Below are 23,748 nucleotides of genomic sequence, written 5' to 3' on the forward strand. Positions count from 1 at the left end.
TGAAGACCGTGCTGGTTGTTTTTTTTGTGTGGTTATTTTCTTTTCTTTTTGTGTAGGGGACTGTAATGTTTATTTTTGTTTTTGGCAGAGAATTATGATCGGGACTAGTATATTTTGATGTTGTGCTTGTACTTTGATCATCACTAATGAGCTTATTCAAATTGCTATTTTGTCACAATTTATGAATCAATCACGATCTCATGGGCAAACTGGCAAAGTAAAACTTTGTTTTGTATAAAATTGTTTTTCTGAATAATTATCTAGATTATAGCGTAATTTTTAGTTTCATTTGGTGTAAAAATCATGATACATATTTTATAAATGATTCTGATTTTTGTAAACATAACAAGATGAATAATCATGATACCGACTTTCCACTTGTCCATTCATTAAAATCTGATACTGTTTTGGTCATTCCCAGTTGCAAGATTATAATAGCAAGGCTACATCACTTTTTTTATTTATTTATGAATGAAAATTTCCGTATCTAACCATTAAATTTATCGTTTTCTAACTAAACATAGTCATTATAAGTTTATAACTATAATTTCTAAATGGATTGTGAAAAAAAGTAAATTACAAAATAAAGATATAGTTGTAAAATAATAATAAAATTTAGGTAAGATTTTATTTAATGATAAAAAATAATTTACAAAAAGTATTTTGGAGATCGGAAAGCAAAAATATAATAACATTTATTAGTTCTTTTTTAACATAAAAAATTGATAAGATTTGTTATTAGTAATATATTATAGATAAAATTAAAATTAAAAATTATAATCTCATCATCTTAAAGAATTCAGATGATTAAAAAATATTAATTTTCAACAAGAAGTTAAATAATATTTTTAAATAAGTGAGGCACAATATTATTGCTAAAATCAAGTAGATGTCGTTGACAAAACTTAAAAGAAGAAAACTATCAATTTAAAAAAAAAAGAATATAGTCAAAGAATTATATTAGAATAAATTAAGAAAAATGTTTTTTATATTTAAAATTTAATTAAATTAAATTTTTTTAATAGATAAATTAAGTGATTTAATGGTATTAAAAATAATAAATATGTGAAAATCATACCATTACTGTTTTGTAAACCCTAAATAACTTAATAATTTGATGATTTAATAAATTAGAAAAAAATATAGTAAGATTATTTATTATTATAATATTATTACTTATTTTAATAAATTTATTATTATTAATTTATTGAAATATATATATATATATATATATATATATATATATATATCTTAATTTATATATTTATTTAATGTGAAAATATAGTATTAAAATAATATTTGTTCTATTTATTTTTCACCTAATTTTTTTTAATCAAGATTTTAATTTGTATTTTTAACAATTTTACAAATTAATTGTAATTGTAACTATTTATTGTGATGATAAAAAAATAACTATTTCCAAAATGTAATTTTAAAATCTACTGTAACTAACTTCTTTATCAAATATTGATTTAAAAGTTCAATATTTAAGATTCTTTTAAATTGACAAACTTATTTATTATTATTTTTATTTAAAAATTTAGTACGAACCTCCAACAATTTAATGCGTTTTCATATAAATTGAATTTGAGCTTTTGATTTTAAAACAAAAATAATAATAATATCTAATTAAACTATCTTAACTTATAACAAAGTTTAATAAATATTTATAGATGTACTCTTATGCAAATATGTTTTTATAAATAAAAAAATTATTTAATGTTATCTTCTAACTTATTAATTAGAATATGTGCAATAATTTTATCATGTCCAAACCCTCTGTTTGGACTCGTAAGCAACCCTTTCGTACATCGTATAGTTCAGCATCCCAAACCAAAATTGGAAACTACTAGAAATGTTTCTGAATTAATGACACTTCACTCAATAAACCTCACTTTTCCTATCCCCAATCATCCCTGATATATATATAAGCTTACTATCTTTCCTACACTTAATTATCAAGAATAATATAAATTCATTTTAATCATTATATAATTTTTAATTATTAAAAAATATTTATAATTTATATATAAATATAAATTTTGAAACTAGTTAACTATTCACTATTAAAAAAAGGTAATTATATGAATTTATATTATATTTTAAGTTAGGAGTTGTAATTGTAGATACTTTATAATTTTATGTTTGGTATATAGTATAAGAATGTAATATAAATTGTATAAATATGAATTTAAAATTATTATTATTATTATTATTATTATTTTTTTATATTTATTTATATTAGAAATAATATTGTTTATTATTATAAAGTATTGTAATGTGATTATTTTTAATTAAATTATAAAAAATTAAACGGTAAATTAAATTTATTTAATTTGAATATTATTAATAATTGTAATAAAATAAATTTAATATATAAAAATATATATTATTTATAATAAGTAAATATATAAAATAATAATTAATAAAATTATCGTTATAAAAAAAAATATATTTTTTAATTAAAATATTAAACTATTTAAAAAATAATAATTAAAAATAATTATGTATATTAATAATATTAAAATTAAATAAACAAGAAAACAATAGATTCTTTAAACCTACCCAAAAAAAATTAGCCCCTATAAGACCATCAACTTGTTATATAAATATAATAACAACTTGTCAATCATTGTATTAGACTTCAAGATTAGGATAATGGAATATCCAACTTGCAAATTAACAAATATATATTGGAAGGAAAATGATATAAAAATTCACCCTCCAAAGTATACAAAAATTTTAGTTGAGCTCTTTATAAAATAAAATTCTCACGAACTTGAAATCAGTCATAATGTTTCCATGCACACTAAACAAAAACAATAAAACTTGCTAGAATACTTTGAATTTCAGTTGGTACTCATAAACATTTCAAATAGAAGAATAATCATAAATTAGGGTGAACTAAGAGAAAATGTTTAATCACATATTTCATATTAAATACAAATCAAAAACAAAATTATTTTGACATATTATTTATAATTTAGATCATGTTTTAAATAATTATGATAATTAATAATTACCCTAAAATATAACTTCTCAATTCTCACATACACATTCACGGATAGATTCAGGGATTGGGTGGGCTTCTAAACACCCCGAAAAAAAAAAAAATTATTTTTAACGTAAAATAGTTAATAACTCTATAATTTGTAATTTTTTTTTTTATTTAATTCACTGTTTATTTATTTAAAAAATGGTAAAACTTACCTTTGTCACTGAATTTATTCAAAATTTTCTTGTTATTTTTTTAAGTCTATCCTAATTTTTTTTAAATAACCCTGAATCTTGGATTCGTGTCCATGTATAGATCGTGTGCATCTCGTACATGTATGTTTGTCAATTATTGAATATTGTTTCACATTTATTAAAAAAAAAAGAAGAAAAAAAACACTTGTATTTTATAAATTGCAATTTACAATTGATTTTTGGAAAATAAGAATGTATTAAGAAATATCTTTGAAATAAAGGATCAATTAAAGATTCAAAAAGAACTTAAGGGTCATTTACATATTCATCATATTTCAAATCTTGCATTCTTTACATTATTTCAAAAGGTCAAAATTCAGAACCTTTATCCCAAAGTCAAACAGAGCACTCTAATTTGATGGCTTTGACTGTCCATGGCCATCCCTTTAAAACCAAGAAGATGAACCATACTTACCCATAACAGCTACTTTCCAGTGAGCCAGAAAACCACCCAAAAAAATGTCAAAAACCATGCATTTGGCCAAATCTATGTCAGCTTTCATCTTTCTGGTGACAATATTATCGCCGGCGCCGGCAGTTTCAGTAATGCAGCCAGGTCCGAATTGCACCACCACATGCGGCGGTATCAACATCCCTTTCCCCTTTGGCACAACCCCAGATTGCTATCTAAATCCGACTTTCCTTGTTGTATGCAACGAAACCCATTTCAATCCTCCCAAACCATTTCTAAGTAATAGAACCACCGATCCATTCGAATTGCTGGACATAATGCTCGATGGCCAACTGCGTGTCTCATCACCCGTCTCTCGTTATTGCTATAACCAGACCGGGGGTGTGATTAGAAATGAGACCAAAAACGTGATCCAAGAACTTCCAGTGAATTTCTTCTTCTCCGACACGAAAAACAAGTATATTGGTGTCGGTTGTGATACAGTTGTTGTAGTTCTAAGCTTAAGAAATACTAGGTATGCTACTGGTTGTATATCTCTCTGCAATACTCCTCAGGCTGTTATCAATGGATCTTGCACTGGTTTCGGTTGTTGCGAGACTTCATTACTCAAACAAACTAGAGTTTATGGAATTGGAATATTCAGTATAGAGAAACATGTCAAAGTATGGGAATTTGATCCTTGCAGCTACACTTTTATTGGCGAAATTGATGCTTTCAACTTTTCATTATCCGACATTCGAGGACTTTTAGATAGGAAGAGTTTCCCTGCTATGCTGGATTGGGCTATAGGGAATAAGACTTGCGAAGAAGAAAGGAGGAATTCTTCGAGTTTTGCTTGCATGGCGGCAAATAGTGATTGCATTGATTCTACAAACGGACCTGGCTATTTCTGCAATTGCTCTTCTGGGTATCAAGGAAATCCTTATCTTGTTAATGGCTGTCAAGGTATGGACCTGATCATTTGGTAATTTGATTATAGTTTATCAATGTTTCAGATATAATTTGAATTGGGCGGCTTTATTTTGCAGATGTTAATGAATGCCAAGCTTCAAATCCTTGCTATTTGAATTCAACCTGCGCGAATTCAGTGGGGAGTTTCTCATGTTCTTGTTTGGAAGGATTTGAAGGAGATGGTTTGAAAAACGGAACAGGCTGCAGTCCAAAGATCAAGTCTAATGATTCTACAACACTAATCATTGTTCTAAGTGTTACAATTGGTCTCTTAGTTCTGGTAGTTGCAGGATCTTTTATATATTGGATTCAAAGAAAAAGGAAGATCATAAAGCTTAGAGAAAAATTCTTTCAACAAAATGGAGGTTTGTTACTACAACAGAAGCTCTCACAAGATGAATCCTCGTCGAGCAATCAAACAACAAGGATTTTCACTATCGAGGATCTCAAGAAGGCGACGAATAACTATGGTGAAGATAGAGTTATCGGGCAAGGAGGTTTCGGAACCGTGTACAAAGGAGTATTGCCCGATGACAGAGTTGTCGCCATTAAGAAATCTAAGATAAGTGACGAAAGCCAAACAGAGCAATTCGTTAATGAAGTAATCATCCTCTCGCAAATCAATCATAGGAACGTGGTGAAGCTTATAGGATGTTGTCTAGAAACTGAAGTCCCTTCTTTAGTTTATGAGTTCATCTCGAATGGAACTCTTTCGGAACGCATTCATGATAAAGATTCTGCATTCTCTTTGCTCACGTGGGATATGCGTTTGAAGATAGCTGCAGATACCGCAGAAGCATTGGCTTATTTGCACTCGGCAGCTTCTATCCCGATCATCCATAGGGATATCAAATCCGCTAATATACTCTTGGATGACATGTATACAGCCAAAGTTTCTGATTTCGGGGCTTCGAAACTGATTTCTGCAGATCAAACAGAATTGGCTACTCTTGTTCAAGGGACTTTCGGTTATTTGGACCCTGAATATTTCTTTTCAAACCAATTAACGGAGAAGAGCGATGTTTATAGCTTCGGGGTAGTCTTGGTGGAGCTGCTAACGGGTGAAAAGGCGTTATCTTACGACAGACCTGAAAAACAGAAGAACTTGGCCATGCATTTTGTTTGTTCGATGAAAGAAGACCGACTAATAGAAATTCTCGACAGTAAAATTGTTAACAATGAAGGTGTCGAACAGATGAATGGAGTGGCGAAGATTGCCCAAAGATGCTTGAGAATGACAGGGGATGAGAGGCCTACCATGAGAGAAGTGGCAATAATGCTTGAAGGTCTAATGAAAACAGAGAAACATCCATGGGACGAATTCAATTCTTACCACGAAGAAACTAAGTTACTTCTAGACATAGATTATGACGGGGTTCTTGGTGATGAAAACGGTTATTCGGAAAGCGCAGGTTTTAATAGTTTGAAAGACCGAATGATTGATAGATTAGATGGAGGACGTTAGAAATTGTTTTACGAGGATAAGAATATTTCACACAATTATATCATGTGTTATGTTTTCATTCATTTATTTGTATATTGTATTTGTATGATATTCAATTATTTTTATATCATTGTATTCGTATCAAATGAGTGTTAAAATAATATCAAATGGTGCAACAGAGTATCAAAATTAAAATTAAGTGTTAAAATATGGATATCAAATTTTGATACGGGACCAAATTTGATGTGGCCCAATCACAGCGTGCCAATTGACAGCGTTGATGATTACTTTTTTTTTTTTGTTTTTTTTTAAATACATTTTTGTATAATAATTGATATATATATATATATATCATTATTTTTTATTTTTTGAGATCTATAAAAAAAGACTTAGTTTGTGTCATTTGGACACCAAGAAATTTCTAAAGTTTTCCACCATATTATCATCCTTGTTTGTATCACATTTCTTCATATTATCATATGAATATTCTCCCAAACCTTTCAATCTCGAAGAAATTCAACAACAATGGGAGTTGGAGGAATCTTTACTCAAAAGGCAAAAAGAACTTCTCGAAGAGCTTCAAAGGCGAAACAATCGTTTTAAAATTTTATTTTAAAACTCTCGATTAGAGTTTTAAAAACACTACTTAACAAATTACCAATGTTTAGAGTGTTTGTTTTCGTCTTCGTTTTAAATAATATTTGTATGTTTGATTTACCAAGTGATGAATAATATTGTTTGTGGTTAAAAAAAATGAAATTATGTATAAATGATGTGAAAGTGAGAGAAAGTGAAAAAGTAATTTTGATATCTTGAATAACACTCTACTGTAGAATATGTTAAAGAGTGGGTGTTAAAATATGTGTTAAAATATGTGTTAAGCTGACGTTGCAAAGTATTAAATGAAAAAATTTGATACCCTGATGTGGATAGTCTAAATGTTGCATTAATATGAAATTTGTATTTATTGTGCTTAGTTATATTATTTCATTTTATGTAAAGACAATATTTGTGAGTATTCTTCCACATGAACTTAACCTTTTTTAACGGGAGTAAATGAGCCGGTGACCAGTGCATAATTTTAATTTTAAATGTGTTGCTGACCACTTTATATTTTTTGACGAAATTGCCCCTGTCGCGAAACGTAACCGCCGATTGCGAGACGTAACTGGATGCCAAGTGAAAACTCCATAATCGGATTACCGGTTGCGTCTCGCGATTGCCGGTTGCGTCTCGCGAATTCCGGTTACGTCTCGCGAATGCATCTCGCGAATGCCGGTTGCGTCTCGCGAATGCATCTTGCAAATGTCGGTTGCGTCTCGCGAATGCATCTCGCGATTACCTGTTGTGTCTCGCGAATGCAGGTTGCTTCTCGCAACCGGGGTACGGCTCGCGATTGTGGACTTTTTACATGTCATTCGGTTGCGTCTCGCGACACAGACAATTTCGTTAAAAAAATAAGAAGTGGTCACCAACCAATTTAAAATTGTGTGCAATTTAAAATTATGCGCTGATTACCCACTCATTTACCCTTATTATTAGGAGGGTCGTCCAATTTCTCATTTTAACATATTAATTTGTAAAATCCTAATAATATATATTCAACATCACTCCATAAATTTAAGTTTGAATCAATTTTATATTTTAGTAGACTAGACTCGTTCTACTAACTTATAATAATATATTTCTTTCTAATAAAACGGGCTTAAACAAATAAATTGACAGATTCAAATAAAAGAGAATAAAATAAGTTTTCACCGATTTTCGATTCAGTCATTTATTTTGAATTCTATCGTGAACTTATTTTGTGGGCATATATATAATTGTCTAATATACTAAACTATTAATACAATCAATAAAATCGGTTGTATATTTACTAGATTCAATAATATGTTACAAAAATATTCAACTTATTTTCATGTTTTATAAAGTTATTAATAGTTTTTTTTTCATATTTTATATTTATATTTAAAACATTATATTGTGCCTATTTAAAATAGAGTGAGATAGTGAAAAAAAAAATGGTGTAAAAAATGGTGTCGAAATGATAGGACAATATTTGAAAAGACATAAAATCTAAAAAAAAAAAATCATTTTTCAAATTAATTCAGTGTTAATTTTTTTTATAAAATGATCCATTTAAAAAATTTATTTAAGCACAACGATAAAAACATGACATGAAAAAAGTTATGTACAAATTGATTACATTATAATAATTAATTGACTCAAAGATCTTCAAGAAGGGCAATAAGATCTGCACACAAATTCACATGTTTTTCGGATCTAATATCAGACATCGTCATGATAGTAACATTGTGAATAATCTTTAACGGCCTACTTTCGTTGTTAAAAGTTATCAAATTTATTTCCAACAGATAATCCACCAAAAATTATAGAGATAGAGACACATCTTTTAAGTCTCGCATTTTTAGTCGCCCAATCAATTCCTCCCAAAAGTCACTAACAGTTTCCGGCAGTACCATATCATTTTCAACAGTATTATCAACATTAAATTCATCCGTCTTTCCGTCTTTCAATGCACCATTTGAATGGAATTTTTTGGTAGAAGTTAAACTAAAAAATGCCATGCACCTTTTGAATGATATTTGGTTAGAAGTTATACGAAAAGGAAACTCATGTATCACGAAAATGTCAGGTGTAATTTTTCTTTAAAAAATAATACACTAAACTAATAATACAAGCTTTTACCTCACATTCTCATTATACATTGATTATTTAAAAAAAAAAATACACTAAACTAATAATAGAAGCTTTAATTCACATTCTCATTATACATTGACTATTTAAAAAAAATACACTTAACTAATAATACAAGCTTTAACTTAGTCTTCCCTCCTCAACCATTTTAAAAAAACATAATACAAACTTTTAACTTCAAAAATTTGAATAACATAAGAAGTAATCAAAATAAAATGTGCAATTGGAATTTCCAATAAGCAAACAAACAAATGAATGAGAACATAACACAATATATGATTGTGTATGCAATATTTTCCAACTCCCATCACAATTAACGTCCGTCATCTATTCGATCCATCATACGATTTTTCAAGTTATTAAAATCAGCGCTTTTCGAATAACCGTTTTCATCCCCAAGAACCTCATTATAATCTATGTCGAGAAGTAACTTAGCTTCTTCGGCATAAGAATTAGACTCTTCCCAAAGATGTTTCTCAGTTATCTTTAACCCTTCAAGCATTGTCGCCACTTCTCTCATTGTAGGCCTCTCATCCCCAGTCATCCTTAAACATCTTTGTGCGATCTTAGCCACTTCCTTCATTTCTTCAACAGTTTCATTGTTAGCAATTTTATTGTCGAGAATTTCTATTAATCGATCTTCTTTCATCGCACAAACAAAATGCATAGCCAAGTTCTTATGTTTTTCAGGCCTGTCATAAGATAACGCCTTTTCACCCGTTACTAACTCCACCAGGACTACCCCAAAGCTATAAACATCGCTCTTCTCCGTTAATAGGTTTGAAAAGAAATATTCTGGATCCAAATAACCGAAAGTCCCTTGAACAAGAGTAGCTAATTCAGCTTGATCAGCAGGAACCAGTTTCGAAGCCCCGAAATCAGAAACTTTTGCAGTATACATGTCATCCAAGAGTATATTAGCGGATTTGATATCCCTATGGATGATCGGGATAGAAGCTGCCGAGTGCAAATAAGCCAATGCTTCTGCGGTATCTGCAGCTATCTTCGAACGCATATCCCACGTGAGCAAAGGGAATGCAGAATCATCATCATGAATGCGTTCTGAAAGAGTTCCATTCGTGATGAACTCATAAACTAAAGAAGGGACTTCAGTTTCTAGACAACATCCTATAAGCTTCACCACGTTTCTATGATTGATTTGTGACAGGATGATAACTTCATTAACGAATTGCTCTGTTTGGCTTTCGTCGCTTATCTTAGATTTCTTAATGGCCACAACTCTGTCATCGGTCAATACTCCTTTGTAGACTGTTCCGAATCCGCCTTGCCCGATAACTCTTTCTTCACTATAGTTGTTCGTCGCCTTCTTGAGATCCTCAATAGTGAAAATCCTTGTTGTTTGATTGCTCGACGATGATTCATCTTGTGAGAGCTTCTGTTGTAGTAACAAGCCTCCATTTTGCTGAAAGAATTTTTCTTTAAGCTTTATGATCTTCCTTTTTCTTTGAATCCAATATATCCAAGATCCTGCAACTAACAGGACTAAGAGGCCAACGGTAACACTTAGAACAATGATTAGTGTAGTAGAATCATTAGACTCAATCTTTGGACTGCAGCCTGTTCCGTTTTTCAAACCATCTCCTTCCAATCCTTTCAAGCAAGAACAAGAGAAACTTCCCACTGAATTTGCGCAAGTTGCATTCGAATCACATGGATTTGAAGCTAGACATTCATTAACATCTGCAAAATAAAGCCACCCAATTCAAATTATATCTGAAATATTGATAAAACTATTATCAATTTACCAAATAATCAGGTCCCATACCTTGACAGCCATTAACAAGATAAGGATTTCCTTGATACCCAGAAGAGCAATTGCAGAAATAGCCAGGTCCATTAGTAGAATCAATACAATCACTATTCGCCGCCATGCAAGCGAAACTCGAAGAATTCCTCCTTTCTTCTTCGCAAGTCTTGTTCCCAATCCCCCAATCCAAAATAGCAGGGAAACTCTTCTTATCCAAAAGGCCACGAATGTCGGATAATGAAAAGTTGAAAGCGCTGGTTTCGCCAAGGAACGCGTGGCTGCAAGGATTAAATCCCCAGACAGTGACATGATCCTCTATACTGTTTATTGCAATTGCATAATTCCTGGTTTGTTTGCGAATTGAAAAGAGGCAACAACCGAAACCAGAGCAAGAACCATTGGTAACAGCCTGAGGAGTACTGCAGAAAGATGTACAACCAGAATAATACGAAGTAAGTCTTGAACTTGCAGCTACTACTACAGTATCACAACCGATTCCTATAAACTTGTTCTTTGTGTCGGAGATGAAGAAATTCTGGGGAAGCAATACTTCGCTCACACTCACTTGTCTGGTCTCATTGGCGATCAGACCACCGGTCTGGTTATAGCAATTACGAGCGACGGGTGATGAGACACGTATTTGCCCATCGGGCATTATATCGAGAAGTTCGAAGGGATTGGTGGTTACATTACTTAGAAATGGTTTGGGAGGATTGAAATGGGTTTCGTTGCATACAACAAGGAAAGTCGGATTTAGATAACAATCTGGGGTTGTGCCAAAGGGGAAAGGGATGTTGATACCGCCGCATGTGGTGGTGCAATTCGGACCTGGCTGCATTACTGAAACTGCCGGCGCCGGCGATAATATTGTCACCAGAAAGAAGAAAGTTGACATAGATTTGGCCCAATGCATGGTTTTTGACATTTTTGGGGTGGTTTTCTGGCTCGCTGGAAAGTAGTTGTTATGGGTAAGTATGGTTCATCTTCTTGGTTTTAAATGGAAAGCCATGGACAGTCAAAGCCATCAAATTAGAGTGCTCTGTTTGACTTTGGGATAAAGGTTCTGAATTTTGACCTTTGAAATAATATAAAGAATGCAAGATTTGAAATATGATGAATATGTAAATGACCCTTAATTTCTTTTTCAATTTAGAATTGATTCATGAATTAATTTAATTTTGAATATACCCTTTACTTTATTTTTTATTTTAATGCAATGAAGTATAGTAAATTGAATGTGTTTACATGGATTTTTTTAAATGTTTGTTGTGTTCGAATAATCATTGATTTGATGTACATATTTTTGTTGTTTTATTTAAATGATTAAATATTTGAAGATAATAGTATATTATTTCAAACATATTTTTTAATATTTTATTTTTTCCAAATTAATAAAATTGTAAATTACAATTTATAAATACTTTTTTTTTTTTACAAGAAATGGAGAACAAGAAACCTACCTATACTAAATGCACATGGTTAATTTTTTAAAAAAATTAATCAATTTGTGTGTGAGTATTGAGAAGTTATATTTTTATGGTGATTATTAATTATCATAATTATTTTTTTTAGGGAATAATGTCAATTTTATCATCGAACTATAATGGAATATTCACGTATATGACTGAACTAATTTTTGTTCGTTCATACCACTGTAGTTGAGTTTAATGTCCATCTATGTCAAATCCGTTAAGTTTTCCGTTAAATGATGACACGTGTGATTTACATGTCATTTTTATAAATTAATATATATTATATTTTTATTTTTATTCAATATTTTAAATAATAAAACTTAATTTACATTTTTAAAGGTATTAATCAAATAAATTATATATTTTGAGAAGCATTTACAATAATTCACTTTATTTTAATTAATATATTTTTAACATTTCTTTTTATTAACATTTCTAAATAATAACGCTAATAAAAATAAATGTTAAAAATATATTAATTAAAAAAAAAAAGTAAATTATTATTAGTGTCTCTCAAAATGTCTATATTGTTTGGTTAATGCCTTTAAAAATATAAAAAAAATTATTATTTAGAAATTATGAATAAAAAAAATAAAAATATAATATATATTATTTTTTTTAAAAATAACATGTCAATCACACGTGTCATCATCTAACGAAAAACTTAACGGAATTGTATGTTTTTGTCCAGCAGTGACATAGATGAACATTAAACTCAACTTCAGTAGTATAAACGAACAAAAATTAGTTCAGTGAAATACGTGAATATTCCGTCATAGTTCAATGGTAAAATTGACATTCTTTCCATTTTTTTTTATATAAATAATAAGTTTGTAATCAATATGAAATATGTGATTAATCATCTTTAATATAAAATCTTTACAATTTTTTTTATTGTTGTATAAAATTAGTTTTAGAATATAATTTCTTTAGTAAAAATTTATATGATTTTCATCTTACATTTTCCCATTTTTTTGCTAATCTATTAATGAAATGATCAATTCAATCATGCCAAATATGAACTTATTTTGACGGATTTTTTTTTCTTACATTTGATATGTATATGAGTACCAACTGAAATTCGAAGTATTATAAGCAATATTTCTTTTTTTTTTAGTGTGCACATGATGGCAACATTAGGACTCACTTCAAAGTTCATAAGAAATTTTATTGTAAAGGGCTCAATTAATAATTTTGTAAACTTTTGAGGGTGAATTTATATCCAATAAATTATATATATATATATGTGTGTGTGTGTTATTTTGCAAGTTGGATATTCGACTAACCTAATCTTGAAGTCTGATACAATGATTGACAAGTTTTTATTAATTTTTATTTAACAAGTTGATGATCCTAATTTTGTTAGGACTAATAACTAATAGTTTAATGAATCTGGTGTTTTCATAGTTAATTAAGAATGATATATACAACAATGGTTAGAAATTAGACTCAGATTAAATTTGTGTTTAATGTAGGTTAGTCAGTTCGGTATATTAAGTTTTTTTTATTGATACAGTCAGAATGTTAGTTTTCCCGATTACAGCCCATTTATTAAAACAAATAACATATTTCTAGTATTTTATAAACATAAATAGATTTAACTTAGTGGTTTAGATTGTAAATAAATAATTTTTATCTAGTAATGATTTCTAACCTCACCAAAACTTTTTTTTTATCATTTTTTTAGCGGTCAAAATTGACGTTTTTTTAGACGGAAACAACCCAAAACTCGAGGCCAGTATAGAGTATAAAAAAATGTGGTGTAAAAAGTTATACCAATATCATACCGGAATTTCGGTATATCAAAGTTTCAGAACGATGAAAGTGCTATACCGAATGTGGGTGTCCCTATAAGCTTAGTATACAAGACGAGTTTTCTAGAAATATTAGTATTTTATTATTATTGGTACGAGGTTGCAACATGTGTAAATATGCATTAACTAGTGAAACATCTATAGAAAAAATGAAAATAGAAGCTTGACATATGTAAACAAATTATCCACATAAAGAGGATGGATTACCTCCCCAAACTTGTTGGGTACAAAATTTGTTCTTGCGTATTATTGTAGCCCATGTCTATGATGCTTGTATCGCCAAATGCGTATGAGTTTGATGTTTCCAAGGTGTCAATCAAACATAAGGTCTCTTCAGTGTCGGCGCCTTTAATCCATGGGTGTTTTCTCGTTAGCCTCAAGCCTTCGAGCTCCATTGCCACTTCTTTCATTGAAGGACGATCTTCTCCTCTTACCCCCAAGCACATCTTTGTTATATTGGCTACTTCATTGACCCGTTCAAAACTTTCTTCGTTGAGTATGTTATTATCAAGAATTTCAACTAAACGATTATCTCTTAACGCCGAGAGAAAATATGTGGCTAAATTCTTATCCTTCAAATCTTCACAGTCAAACCGAAGGACATTTCTACCGGTAAGTAGTTCCGCTAGAATTACTCCAAAACTATACACATCACTCTTGTCGGTTAATTGACTTGTTTGCAAGTACTCGGGGTCTAGGTATCCGAGAGTGCCTTGCACCATTGTCGATAATTCCATTGTATCAATGGATACCAATCTTGATGCACCAAAATCAGATACCTTTGCAATATAATTCTCATCTAAGAGGATGTTAGTAGACTTTATATCTCTATGAATTATGGGAATGGAAGCGGATGAGTGTAGATACGATATAGCATTTGCAGTTTCTGAGGCTATCCTCAAACGATTTTCCCAAGACATGAGGTGAGAGCTGGCCTTATTGCTTTTAGAATGTATATGATCATGTAAAGTTCCGTTTGAGATGTACTCGTAAACTAATAAGGGCACTTCTGTCTCCAAGCAACATCCCAATAGTCTGACTATGTGCCGGTGATTCACTTGTGATAAAATAATCACCTCGTTTATGAATTCTTCGACTTGACCCTTCTTCTCGCCGGACATGAATTGTTCAATATGGTCTTTTTGCATGTTTTTCGACACTTTGACAGCCACAACTATTTTATTCGGAAGAACACCTTTATAAACTGTGCCGAAACCGCCCTCTCCCAAAATGTTAGCTTCGTTGTATCGGTTGGTTGCTTCCTCTAACTCATGGGCGGTAAATATCTTTGCAGTTTCTCTTGAAGACGACCCTTGACTCGATGAAAGTTGATTTCGCAACATGAAACCACCGTTTTGTTGAAAGAAAATTTCTCTGAGTTTCATTAGATTTCTTTTCTTTACCAAATGATGTACCCAAATCAATACCATGAATAAAGATGTTATGCCTATAGCAGTACCTATATGAAATTCAAATATGTCTGAATAAGTTCAATTTTCAAACAAACATTGTTTTCAAAATGTTAAACAAAACTTACTTAGAACAATTATAGCCACAAGTGGTAAAGCCCTTGAACATCCAGTCCCACCTTTTTTTCCATTGCCATGATATCCCCAAGGACATAAACACTCGTAACCCCCCTCTTTATCCTTACAGATTTTCACACATTCATTAAGGATTGGGTCATTGCATTCGTTAATATCTGCAACGTAACAAGAAAGTTATAAGGAAGAATCGTCCAAAAGTAAATTAATCAAAAGTTTTGTGGGTATAATTAATTAGTTAGTACCTTTACAACCATCAAAAAGATAGGGATTCCCTTCATATCCATCAAGACATTTGCATCTGTAACCTTCCCCGTTTTGAACGTCCAAACATGCATTGTTTTGACCATTGCAAGCAAATGTTTGACTATCTTTAGCCGCCTCATCGCAAGTCTTATTACTTATAGCCCATTCAAGCACAACTGGTCGCTCCTCCTCAGACGGCATTTGATTGAGATGTTTTGTAGAGAAATTGTAGACACTTGTATCCGCAATAAAAGCATAACCACAAGGATTAAAGCCGAACACCTTGGAATGATTGTAATAACTAAAAGCATTGCTGTTCAAAGAATGCGTATTTTGAGGAATCGGTACTTGACAACAACCTAAACCGTCACACTTTCCGTCTTGAACGTCGGTGAGGCTCGCACAGTAAGAAGTGCAAGCGGTGAAAAACGTCATGTTGTTTTGTTGGTTCGTCATTTGACCATAAGTATCGCATCCCAAAACCGTGAACTTGTTTTGGGTAGTTGACACGACGAATGAACCCGTGGTTAATTGTCCTTGTTTTCGCACGGATTGACTTTGCCCAAACTCATTATAACAGTCTTCTCCAATGTATCTCAATAAAATTTTAATGTGAGCAGCAGAAACATTGATTTGGCTGATCTGGATTGTTGTGTTTGTTACATTTTTTGTCGCCCAATACAATTTGCCATCGTCCTTACATGTCACAAGGAAGTTTTGGCCACGGTAGGTGTCGTTAGCTAAATAGCATTCTTCGGTGGTGCCAAACGGGTAAGGAATTTCTATTTCCCCGCATGTTCTGTTGCAGAAAGAGCCCGTCGTCGTCGTCGTTGTTGTTGCAGCAGCTAATTCACAATCATACAAGGACATGAAAAATATGATCAGTATCAACTTATTTGGTAGAGACGAAGGGGAAAATGCCATTGTTTTTAATTGTAATTGTAATTTTAATTTGATCTAATGGGTGATTGATATATATAGCAATATTATACTATATAGGCCAACTTGCTTGATGAGTGATAAGTCAAATAACGTGTTTATGAGTGGGTTTCTCCTATCATTGTCAATTGACGAGTTCATCATTGATATCGATCTGGATCTATATCATCCCGTAAAAAACTTTAAAAATCTCAAGTGGGTAATTAAGAATTTAGGAACATCTCTTTTTCTATTTTTTTTAATATGTCCTAACATTTCTAACATATCTTGTAAATCTCGTTTTTTTAATTGTCCCGATTAATGTCTCTAAATAGTCACGGTGATCTCCAGCATAATTCATTATATTTCGGACACAAATGACTTCGTATATTTGTAACAACAATGTAAATAGGAGGTTGTTTTCACCCCCTTGTAAGAACTACTCACAATAATTAATAATAATGATCTTTCCCATACATTTATAATAAAATACCATCACTTTAAGATAATATATATTAGTATACCTGTCAATGGTCAATTCCATCCAGCCAGATGGCCCTCCTCATCAATTTGCTCTAGTTATGTCCAAATATGGTCCAATGGTGAAGAGATATTTTTTTTTAATAATAATTCCTACTTACGTGTATTTATAAAACTCAATCAGTCGGGTAGCTTGGCTGTTGTTTTCAAACTTTATTATTCATTTTTACAAGTCATGTAGACTAATTATTGTGTCTCATTTATTAAATACTAGCTATTTAATTTTTCTTGACTTTTCTATATAAGAAATAATGGGTTGGAGGTTTACTCTTGTTACCTTTACATTATGACGTCGTTTTAAGAGCAATTACCACACTTTTTAATGCGTAGTACCATTGATGACTTTTAAACATCATCTTTTTAATCATGAAAATATTATGAATAAGACAGGACTCATTGATCAAGCTATTTAATTTCATATTTTAAAAATTATATTATAAAAAAGTATTAATGTTAAATTATAATTATAAATAAAATTATTAATGTTATTAAAATATTTCAAAATAAAATTATTATTTTATTATATGTGGTTTAACTCCGTGTTTATTTAGTATATATTTAAGTAGTTATTATAAATTAAATATATTATAAATAAATTAGAATTTTCAATCTTATTAAAAATTTAAAATAAAATTATTGATTAAAAATATTTTATTGATTTAAAAAAATATAAATATTAAAACTATTAATCTTATTAAAAAATTATAATTAAATTATACTTTTAAAATATTTTATTACTTATTATTTTAAAATAAATCATTAAATCAAAATATTATAAAATAGCAATTAATACACAAGATCGAAATTCAATTTTCCAATGTTTTCCCATTCTATATATTTGTGGATTTTTTTTCTTTGTTGCGCTAAATGTGATTTGAATATATTTGAAAAAAAAAATGTTCTTACTATTCTTTTTCTAATTAAATAAATATAACTCACATTTTTTTTGAGTAAGTCATTTTTAGTACATAGTTATATTTGACACGCGAAATTAGAAGTTCTTTTCATTACAACTATGTATTGTGTTTTTAGATGTCAATATTAATTTTGTATGTTGAGCTTGATTAAATATATGAGATCAATTTGTTGGATTGGCAATAGAGAGAAAAGCCTATAATTTGTGTTATTGAGTATAGACAGAGTTTTAATGCTAGATTGGATTGGGCTTTCATGCTCATTTAGGAAACACAAAGAAGTGGAAAGAGGTAGGGAAATTCCCTAAAAACTGTTATACATGAGCTAATTAATATTTATATTTAAGTGATAAAAATGGATGAAAGATTAATATTACCTTCCACAAAACTTTATTAGTTTAAATGATGATGTTTAAGTGTTTGTTCTTTATATTATTTGAATCTTTTAAAATTTGAAAGTCACTTTTACTCAATCTTCATATTTAAATATATATAATGTCCAAATTTATTTATTTATTAATAAACAAAAAGGTGTAAGAGCATAGCAGCGCACAAGACCTCTGCCCTCTTATTTTGTCAAATTAATGTTCCACCTCAGCATAAAGCGGGCACATGTTGTACTTGGTAAAACACTTCAATGCTTCCGCCCGCCCTTCTATCTAGATAACTTAAATGTGAATTTTATTTATACTATTTTAAATAAATAACTAATTTATCTTATTATAACTAATATTACTATATTATAGTAAAATTTGAGAATTTAAACCCTTAAAACGTGTTAATATAATTAATAAAAAAATATATTAATTTATTTAAAATATATATTTATTAATTAAATATATAAATAATATTCCTATATTATAGAAAAAATTTAAAATTTCACCCTTAAAACATGTTAATATGTTAATGTAATTAATAGAAAATATGAAATATTTTTATAATTTAAAATATATTATAATATTAAAAATATTAAAAGAATAATGCAAATAAAATAAAATACATAAAATTTTAAATATTTTGACGGACATTTTATGAAATTGTGAAATATGCTCCACCAAATCGGTTTGTAATTGACATACATAAATAAATTATTCCATCATAAAAACTGAAAATAACATACATAAATAAAATATTTCATCATAAAATATTTTTATAATTTAAAATATATTATAATATTATTATAATTTAATATATAATTAATATTCCTATAGTAAAATTTTAAAATATATATTTATTTAATGTTATTATAATGTTACTTAAAAATAGTAAGAAAAAATATTATAATTAAATATAACTAATATTCCTATATTATATTATATAATTATGAAAATGTCAGAAGAGGGCATGACCGGCATAGAGGACACTGCCCTCTTTTTGCTTTTATCTACAATGCAAAAAATGAAAAAAAAAACAATGACCTACCCTTTTCCACTCTGTCTGATGCAGGCACAGGTCATGCGCTGAAAATGCTCTAAAAGTTATTCCTAAAAGAATGTCTCAATTAGATTCTCAAGTAAAACAAGTTAGATTCAAGTGCATGTTATGTTTGGTTCATTCTAATCTCTTAGATTTAAAAAAGTAAAATAAAATATATTTCAAATATCTCTTTTACTAACTTTAAATGTTAAATATATTTTTAATTTAATATATAATTTCTAAATTTTTAATTCATTTTAATAAATTTTAAACAACCTATTTTATTTTAATTTTTTATTATATAATTTTTAATAATATAAACACTTTTTTATATAATAATATTATAATTTAAAATAATAAATATTTATGAATTATTTCTAACATATTAAAATATATTCCTAAATAAATTAATAGTTTTTATTTTTTTAATATTTGAATATATATCGTGGATTTATTATATTTTATGGATTTATTTATATATTTATAAAAATAATTAATAGTTATAAAATATCAATAGAAAAGCAAACATTTAATATTATGTTAAATATATTTCTTTTATTTTAATATTTATGAAATAATTAGTTTGAAATATCATTGCAATAGTTACTTTTATCATAAAATTATATTAGTATGCTAAAAATAATAATTAAATTATTATTATAAAAACTTAGATAATTTTAAAATTAATCAGTATATTTTGACATATTTTAAATAGTTTATAAATATTTATTATTGTAATTAATTATTTAACTATTTTAAGACATGTCAAAATATTTTAAATTGATTAATTATTATTATATATATATATATATATATATCCAAAAATATAATAAATACATAATATATATATATATATATATATATATATATAAATCCAAAAATATAATAAATACATAATATATATATATATATATATATGCATATATTTAAACATTAAAATAAAAATATTTAATTTATTTAGCACTATATTTTAAATAGCTCATAAATATTTATTATTTTATTTCATAATATTATTGTATTACAAAAAAAAAATTAAGTTAATTATAAAATACTGTATCACTTGTTTAAGTGGGCCGGTTAACTAAAAATTTGGTCTTAAAAATCTTTTTAAACATTAAAATAAATATATTTAATTTATTTAGTACTATATTTTAAATAGTTCATAAATATTTATTATTTTAATTTATTATAATATTGTATTACACAAAAAAATATATATATATAAAATAAAAAGTTAATTATAAAAATACTATATCACTTTTTTTGGGGCCGGTTAACTGAAAATTTGGTTTTAAAAATATTTTTAAACATTAAAATAAAAATATTTAATTATTTAGTACTATATTTTAAATAGTTCAAAAATATTATTATTTTAATTCATAATATTATTTTATTAAAAAAAGTGAATTATAAAACACTGGATCACTTCTTTTTTGTGGGCCGGATAACTAAAAAAATTGGTAATTTTAGTGATGAGTTATAAAATATTTGATCACTTCTCTTCTTCTTCTTTTTTTTATTATTTATGATTTGCATACTTTTTTCATTACAACTTATTATATTAATATTTTTGTACAAATTATAAAAATCTTTTATACAATAGAAATTACAAATTGTTTTGGAAAGTTTATGATTATTATAATTATTTTAGTTTCCTAGACCACACATTTTTAATTTATTTTGCACATGTAGAGCATTCTAAATCTCAGGACAGGCTGTCAATACATAATAGGATATAATTAAGATTGAATAGATGAAAATAGATTTGAGTTAACCTATTTGCATGCATAATTCTTAATTAATAAATTATAACCCTACTATAGGGCATGGAGATATGTTTACATGATGAAGTACTAAAAGTGGGTATTAATAATTACTATAAAAAGTATAGAATGAATGAAGGAAGAAGCTTTGGAGGGTAGTGCATGGTCAAGTGGTGGTGGGGGATTTAGAGAGGAGGAACCATTGAATGAAGCTTTGGAGGGTAGTGCCATCAGGCTTGTGGTGGTATTGTGTGAAATAGAGGAAATCAGACCATGTGAAATCCGGGTATTTCCTTGCCCTATCTCTACAAACAAGATCTTTTGGAGGACTCACCACTTTGTCCTCTCTTGGGCTCACAAAGAATGCCAAGGACACCCTGTCCTTATCCTTATTCAACACTGCCCTATGAAGACAGCTCTTGTACCTCCCATTGCTTAGTGCCTACATCCATTTTAATTAAACAACAACATTAATAATATGATTAATTTGCTAATATATATTGGGATTTGATCTATCGATCCTATACTCAATACTCAATTATACTCACGGTGAAGGTGTCGCCTAAGTTGATAACAAATGCATCGCGCCTAGGAAGAACCGGTTGCCATTTGTTGTTCACGAATACTTCCAACCCTCCAACTTCATCTTGATGAAGTATAGTTAGTGAGGTCGGATCGCAATGGGGCCCGGTTCCCATGGCTTGATCATGCAGCTTGCCGCAAGCCGGATAGTAGTTGCATCTCATGATGGAGCGACTATCTTCAAAGAATTTCTTATAGCACAATGGGTCCAAACCCAAGCTCATCCCTAGAATCTCCATTATAACAAGGGATAGTTCTTTCATTTCCTCACAATACTTTTGGTAAACAATTCTACATGACGTAAAGAATATAATTTTTAACTTTTATCGATGGTTAATTAATAAATTAATAAATAAAAACTCGTATTATAACTCTTACCCCATGCGCTCGGAATCCTTCCCTAGGCCGGTTGATTTAAAGAAATCAAGCACCACAGAATTTGAGTCTTCATCATTGAAGCCAAAGGTTAATGTCTCCTTCCATGACGACGAGGACTTGGTGGGAAAGCTATCATGATAAAGGCCATTGAAACCCCACATGGTGCCCGGTTTCTTCTTAACCCTATTCTTCTTGTTGGAAGGTAGATTGAAGAAATGGTTTGTTTGGTTGTGGGCATCGGTTATGAGGCGTGAATCGACACGGTGGTTGATGACTTGGAAGATGCCATGGCTCAAGCAAGCCGCCCTAATGTTCTTGGCAATTTGTTGGATGGCTAGTTCATCTCCTTTGAAGTAACCCTCAAGGTCTATAAGTGGATGTTTGAACTCTTCATGATGCATGTTTGTTGTGTTTGGGACATTAGTCATGTTGTTGTTGTTGTTGAGTGAAGTCATGAGGAAATGATCCCTCTTAGTTTGAGTTAGCTCATCCATGATCAAAGGTGATGAGAAGCTAGTAAGCATGATATTTAATTGGTTCAATTGATCAATTTTAATTGGCTATTTTTTTTCTTATATAGAGTTACTTTCTACTTATAGAAATAATACTTAAGAGGAAAATAACATTATTGGGATCAAGAGGGAAGTAAGAGACAAAGGAGAGAAAACAATTATGTTTGTATTGACAAGCAATTATTTGAGTACTATTTTGAATTTAACGAATCAACTTTTATATATATTTAAAAAACTAGTGGGTTAGATTTTGACGTTTAAAAGAAATATGACTAAGGCCGGGTTCGGTATGGATGCGTAAAAAAAACTCTTACAAAATCAAACATCACTTCACTCCCCTTTTAACTATCATGTTATTCAAATTATTACTAAAATATTAAAATACCTTATATTTTAAATTATTATTTTTATTTTATATATTAATACTCTTTAATTTTTTTTTAAAAAATAATTATCATTTTCTCAAAATTATTACAAATCATTATTTTTTTCTCCCTCTAAATTTAAAAAAAAAAAAAATCATTCCGAACAAATTCTAAAAATCTCAATATTATTATACGAATAATTAATGATTAAGTCATTATAAACCATACTTGTTTTATTAATTAAAAATTCTTTTTTCGGGGATAACATTATTAGTAAAATGACATATAACATTTATAGAAAAAAACATTATTATTTATTTCGTGTTTGATTGAACTGAAAAGGAGACAACCCATGTATATTTTGCCATAAAAAAATATCTACCCAAAAAAAAGACGACAAGAAAGCGTGCACATTAATTGACTTTTCCCAATGTCACGTGGCACATGCATGACAATGCTTAATATGATAAGACATTATAATTTTTCTTCTTAACTTTTTCTTAAAAAGTAGTTTTATTATATTATTTTCATCCTAAATTTAATTCATTATTAAATTTATAACTCAATAGTACTACTACCTACTATATTCTCTCTCTTTATTTCAAATTTTATTTTATAGTTTATATAGATTCTTCAAATAAAATTCAAATAAAATGTAGTTTTTTTTTTTCAAAATTAGAAAATAAAACTACTTATTTGTATATTTTAATTTATAAGTGCAGAAGATTTTTTTATCCTAAGA

The 23,748-nt window shown here is 28.9% G+C and overlaps 4 protein-coding genes across 4 annotated transcripts; 1 reads left to right on the top strand and 3 right to left on the bottom strand.

Moving 5' to 3' along the window:
• Positions 1 to 3,572: 3,572 nt before the first annotated feature.
• Positions 3,573 to 6,077, top strand: LOC124910054 (putative wall-associated receptor kinase-like 16). Its single transcript, XM_047450678.1, has 2 exons — positions 3,573 to 4,621; positions 4,690 to 6,077. The coding sequence occupies exons 1-2, from the start codon at positions 3,709 to 3,711 to the stop codon at positions 6,075 to 6,077; spliced, it is 2,301 nt and encodes a 766-aa protein (XP_047306634.1). The 5' UTR covers positions 3,573 to 3,708.
• A 2,949-nt stretch (positions 6,078 to 9,026) lies between these two features.
• Positions 9,027 to 15,318, bottom strand: LOC124910055 (wall-associated receptor kinase 5-like; the record flags this gene model as incomplete). Its single annotated transcript, XM_047450679.1, has 3 exons — positions 9,027 to 10,475; positions 10,561 to 11,490; positions 14,034 to 15,318. Coding segments are annotated over 3 exons (3,603 nt in total), but the record flags the coding sequence as incomplete, so codon positions are not given.
• On the bottom strand, positions 15,264 to 16,558 carry LOC124945841 (wall-associated receptor kinase 2-like). Its single transcript, XM_047486350.1, has one exon. The coding sequence runs from the start codon at positions 16,540 to 16,542 to the stop codon at positions 15,607 to 15,609; it is 936 nt and encodes a 311-aa protein (XP_047342306.1). The 5' UTR covers positions 16,543 to 16,558; the 3' UTR covers positions 15,264 to 15,606.
• A 4,686-nt stretch (positions 16,559 to 21,244) lies between these two features.
• On the bottom strand, positions 21,245 to 22,694 carry LOC124910198 (gibberellin 20 oxidase 1-D-like). Its single transcript, XM_047450809.1, has 3 exons — positions 22,130 to 22,694; positions 21,718 to 22,042; positions 21,245 to 21,611 (listed from the first exon to the last, which is right to left on the bottom strand). Exons 1-3 carry the CDS (start codon positions 22,651 to 22,653, stop codon positions 21,336 to 21,338), a joined length of 1,125 nt encoding a protein of 374 aa, XP_047306765.1. The 5' UTR covers positions 22,654 to 22,694; the 3' UTR covers positions 21,245 to 21,335.
• Positions 22,695 to 23,748: the final 1,054 nt, after the last annotated feature.

This window comes from Impatiens glandulifera, chromosome 7 (genome assembly GCF_907164915.1).
Source record: "Impatiens glandulifera chromosome 7, dImpGla2.1, whole genome shotgun sequence".
Lineage (NCBI taxonomy): Eukaryota > Viridiplantae > Streptophyta > Magnoliopsida > Ericales > Balsaminaceae > Impatiens > Impatiens glandulifera.

What these genes read in the sequence shown, in the direction of transcription:
- LOC124910198 (XM_047450809.1), bottom strand. Translation starts at nt 22,653, where the DNA reads ATGCTTACTAGCTTCTCATCACCTTTGATCATGGATGAGCTAACTCAA. An exon ending in AAGGATTCCGAGCGCATGGG is followed by an intron (nt 22,043 to 22,129) that starts GTAAGAGTTATA and finishes TACGTCATGTAG; the next exon opens with AATTGTTTACCAAAAGTATT. An exon ending in ACTTAGGCGACACCTTCACC is followed by an intron (nt 21,612 to 21,717) that starts GTGAGTATAATT and finishes AAATGGATGTAG; the next exon opens with GCACTAAGCAATGGGAGGTA.
- LOC124945841 (XM_047486350.1), bottom strand. Translation starts at nt 16,542, where the DNA reads ATGGCATTTTCCCCTTCGTCTCTACCAAATAAGTTGATACTGATCATA.
- LOC124910054 (XM_047450678.1), top strand. Translation starts at nt 3,709, where the DNA reads ATGTCAAAAACCATGCATTTGGCCAAATCTATGTCAGCTTTCATCTTT. An exon ending in TCAAGGTATGGACCTGATCA is followed by an intron (nt 4,622 to 4,689) that starts TTTGGTAATTTG and finishes TTTATTTTGCAG; the next exon opens with ATGTTAATGAATGCCAAGCT.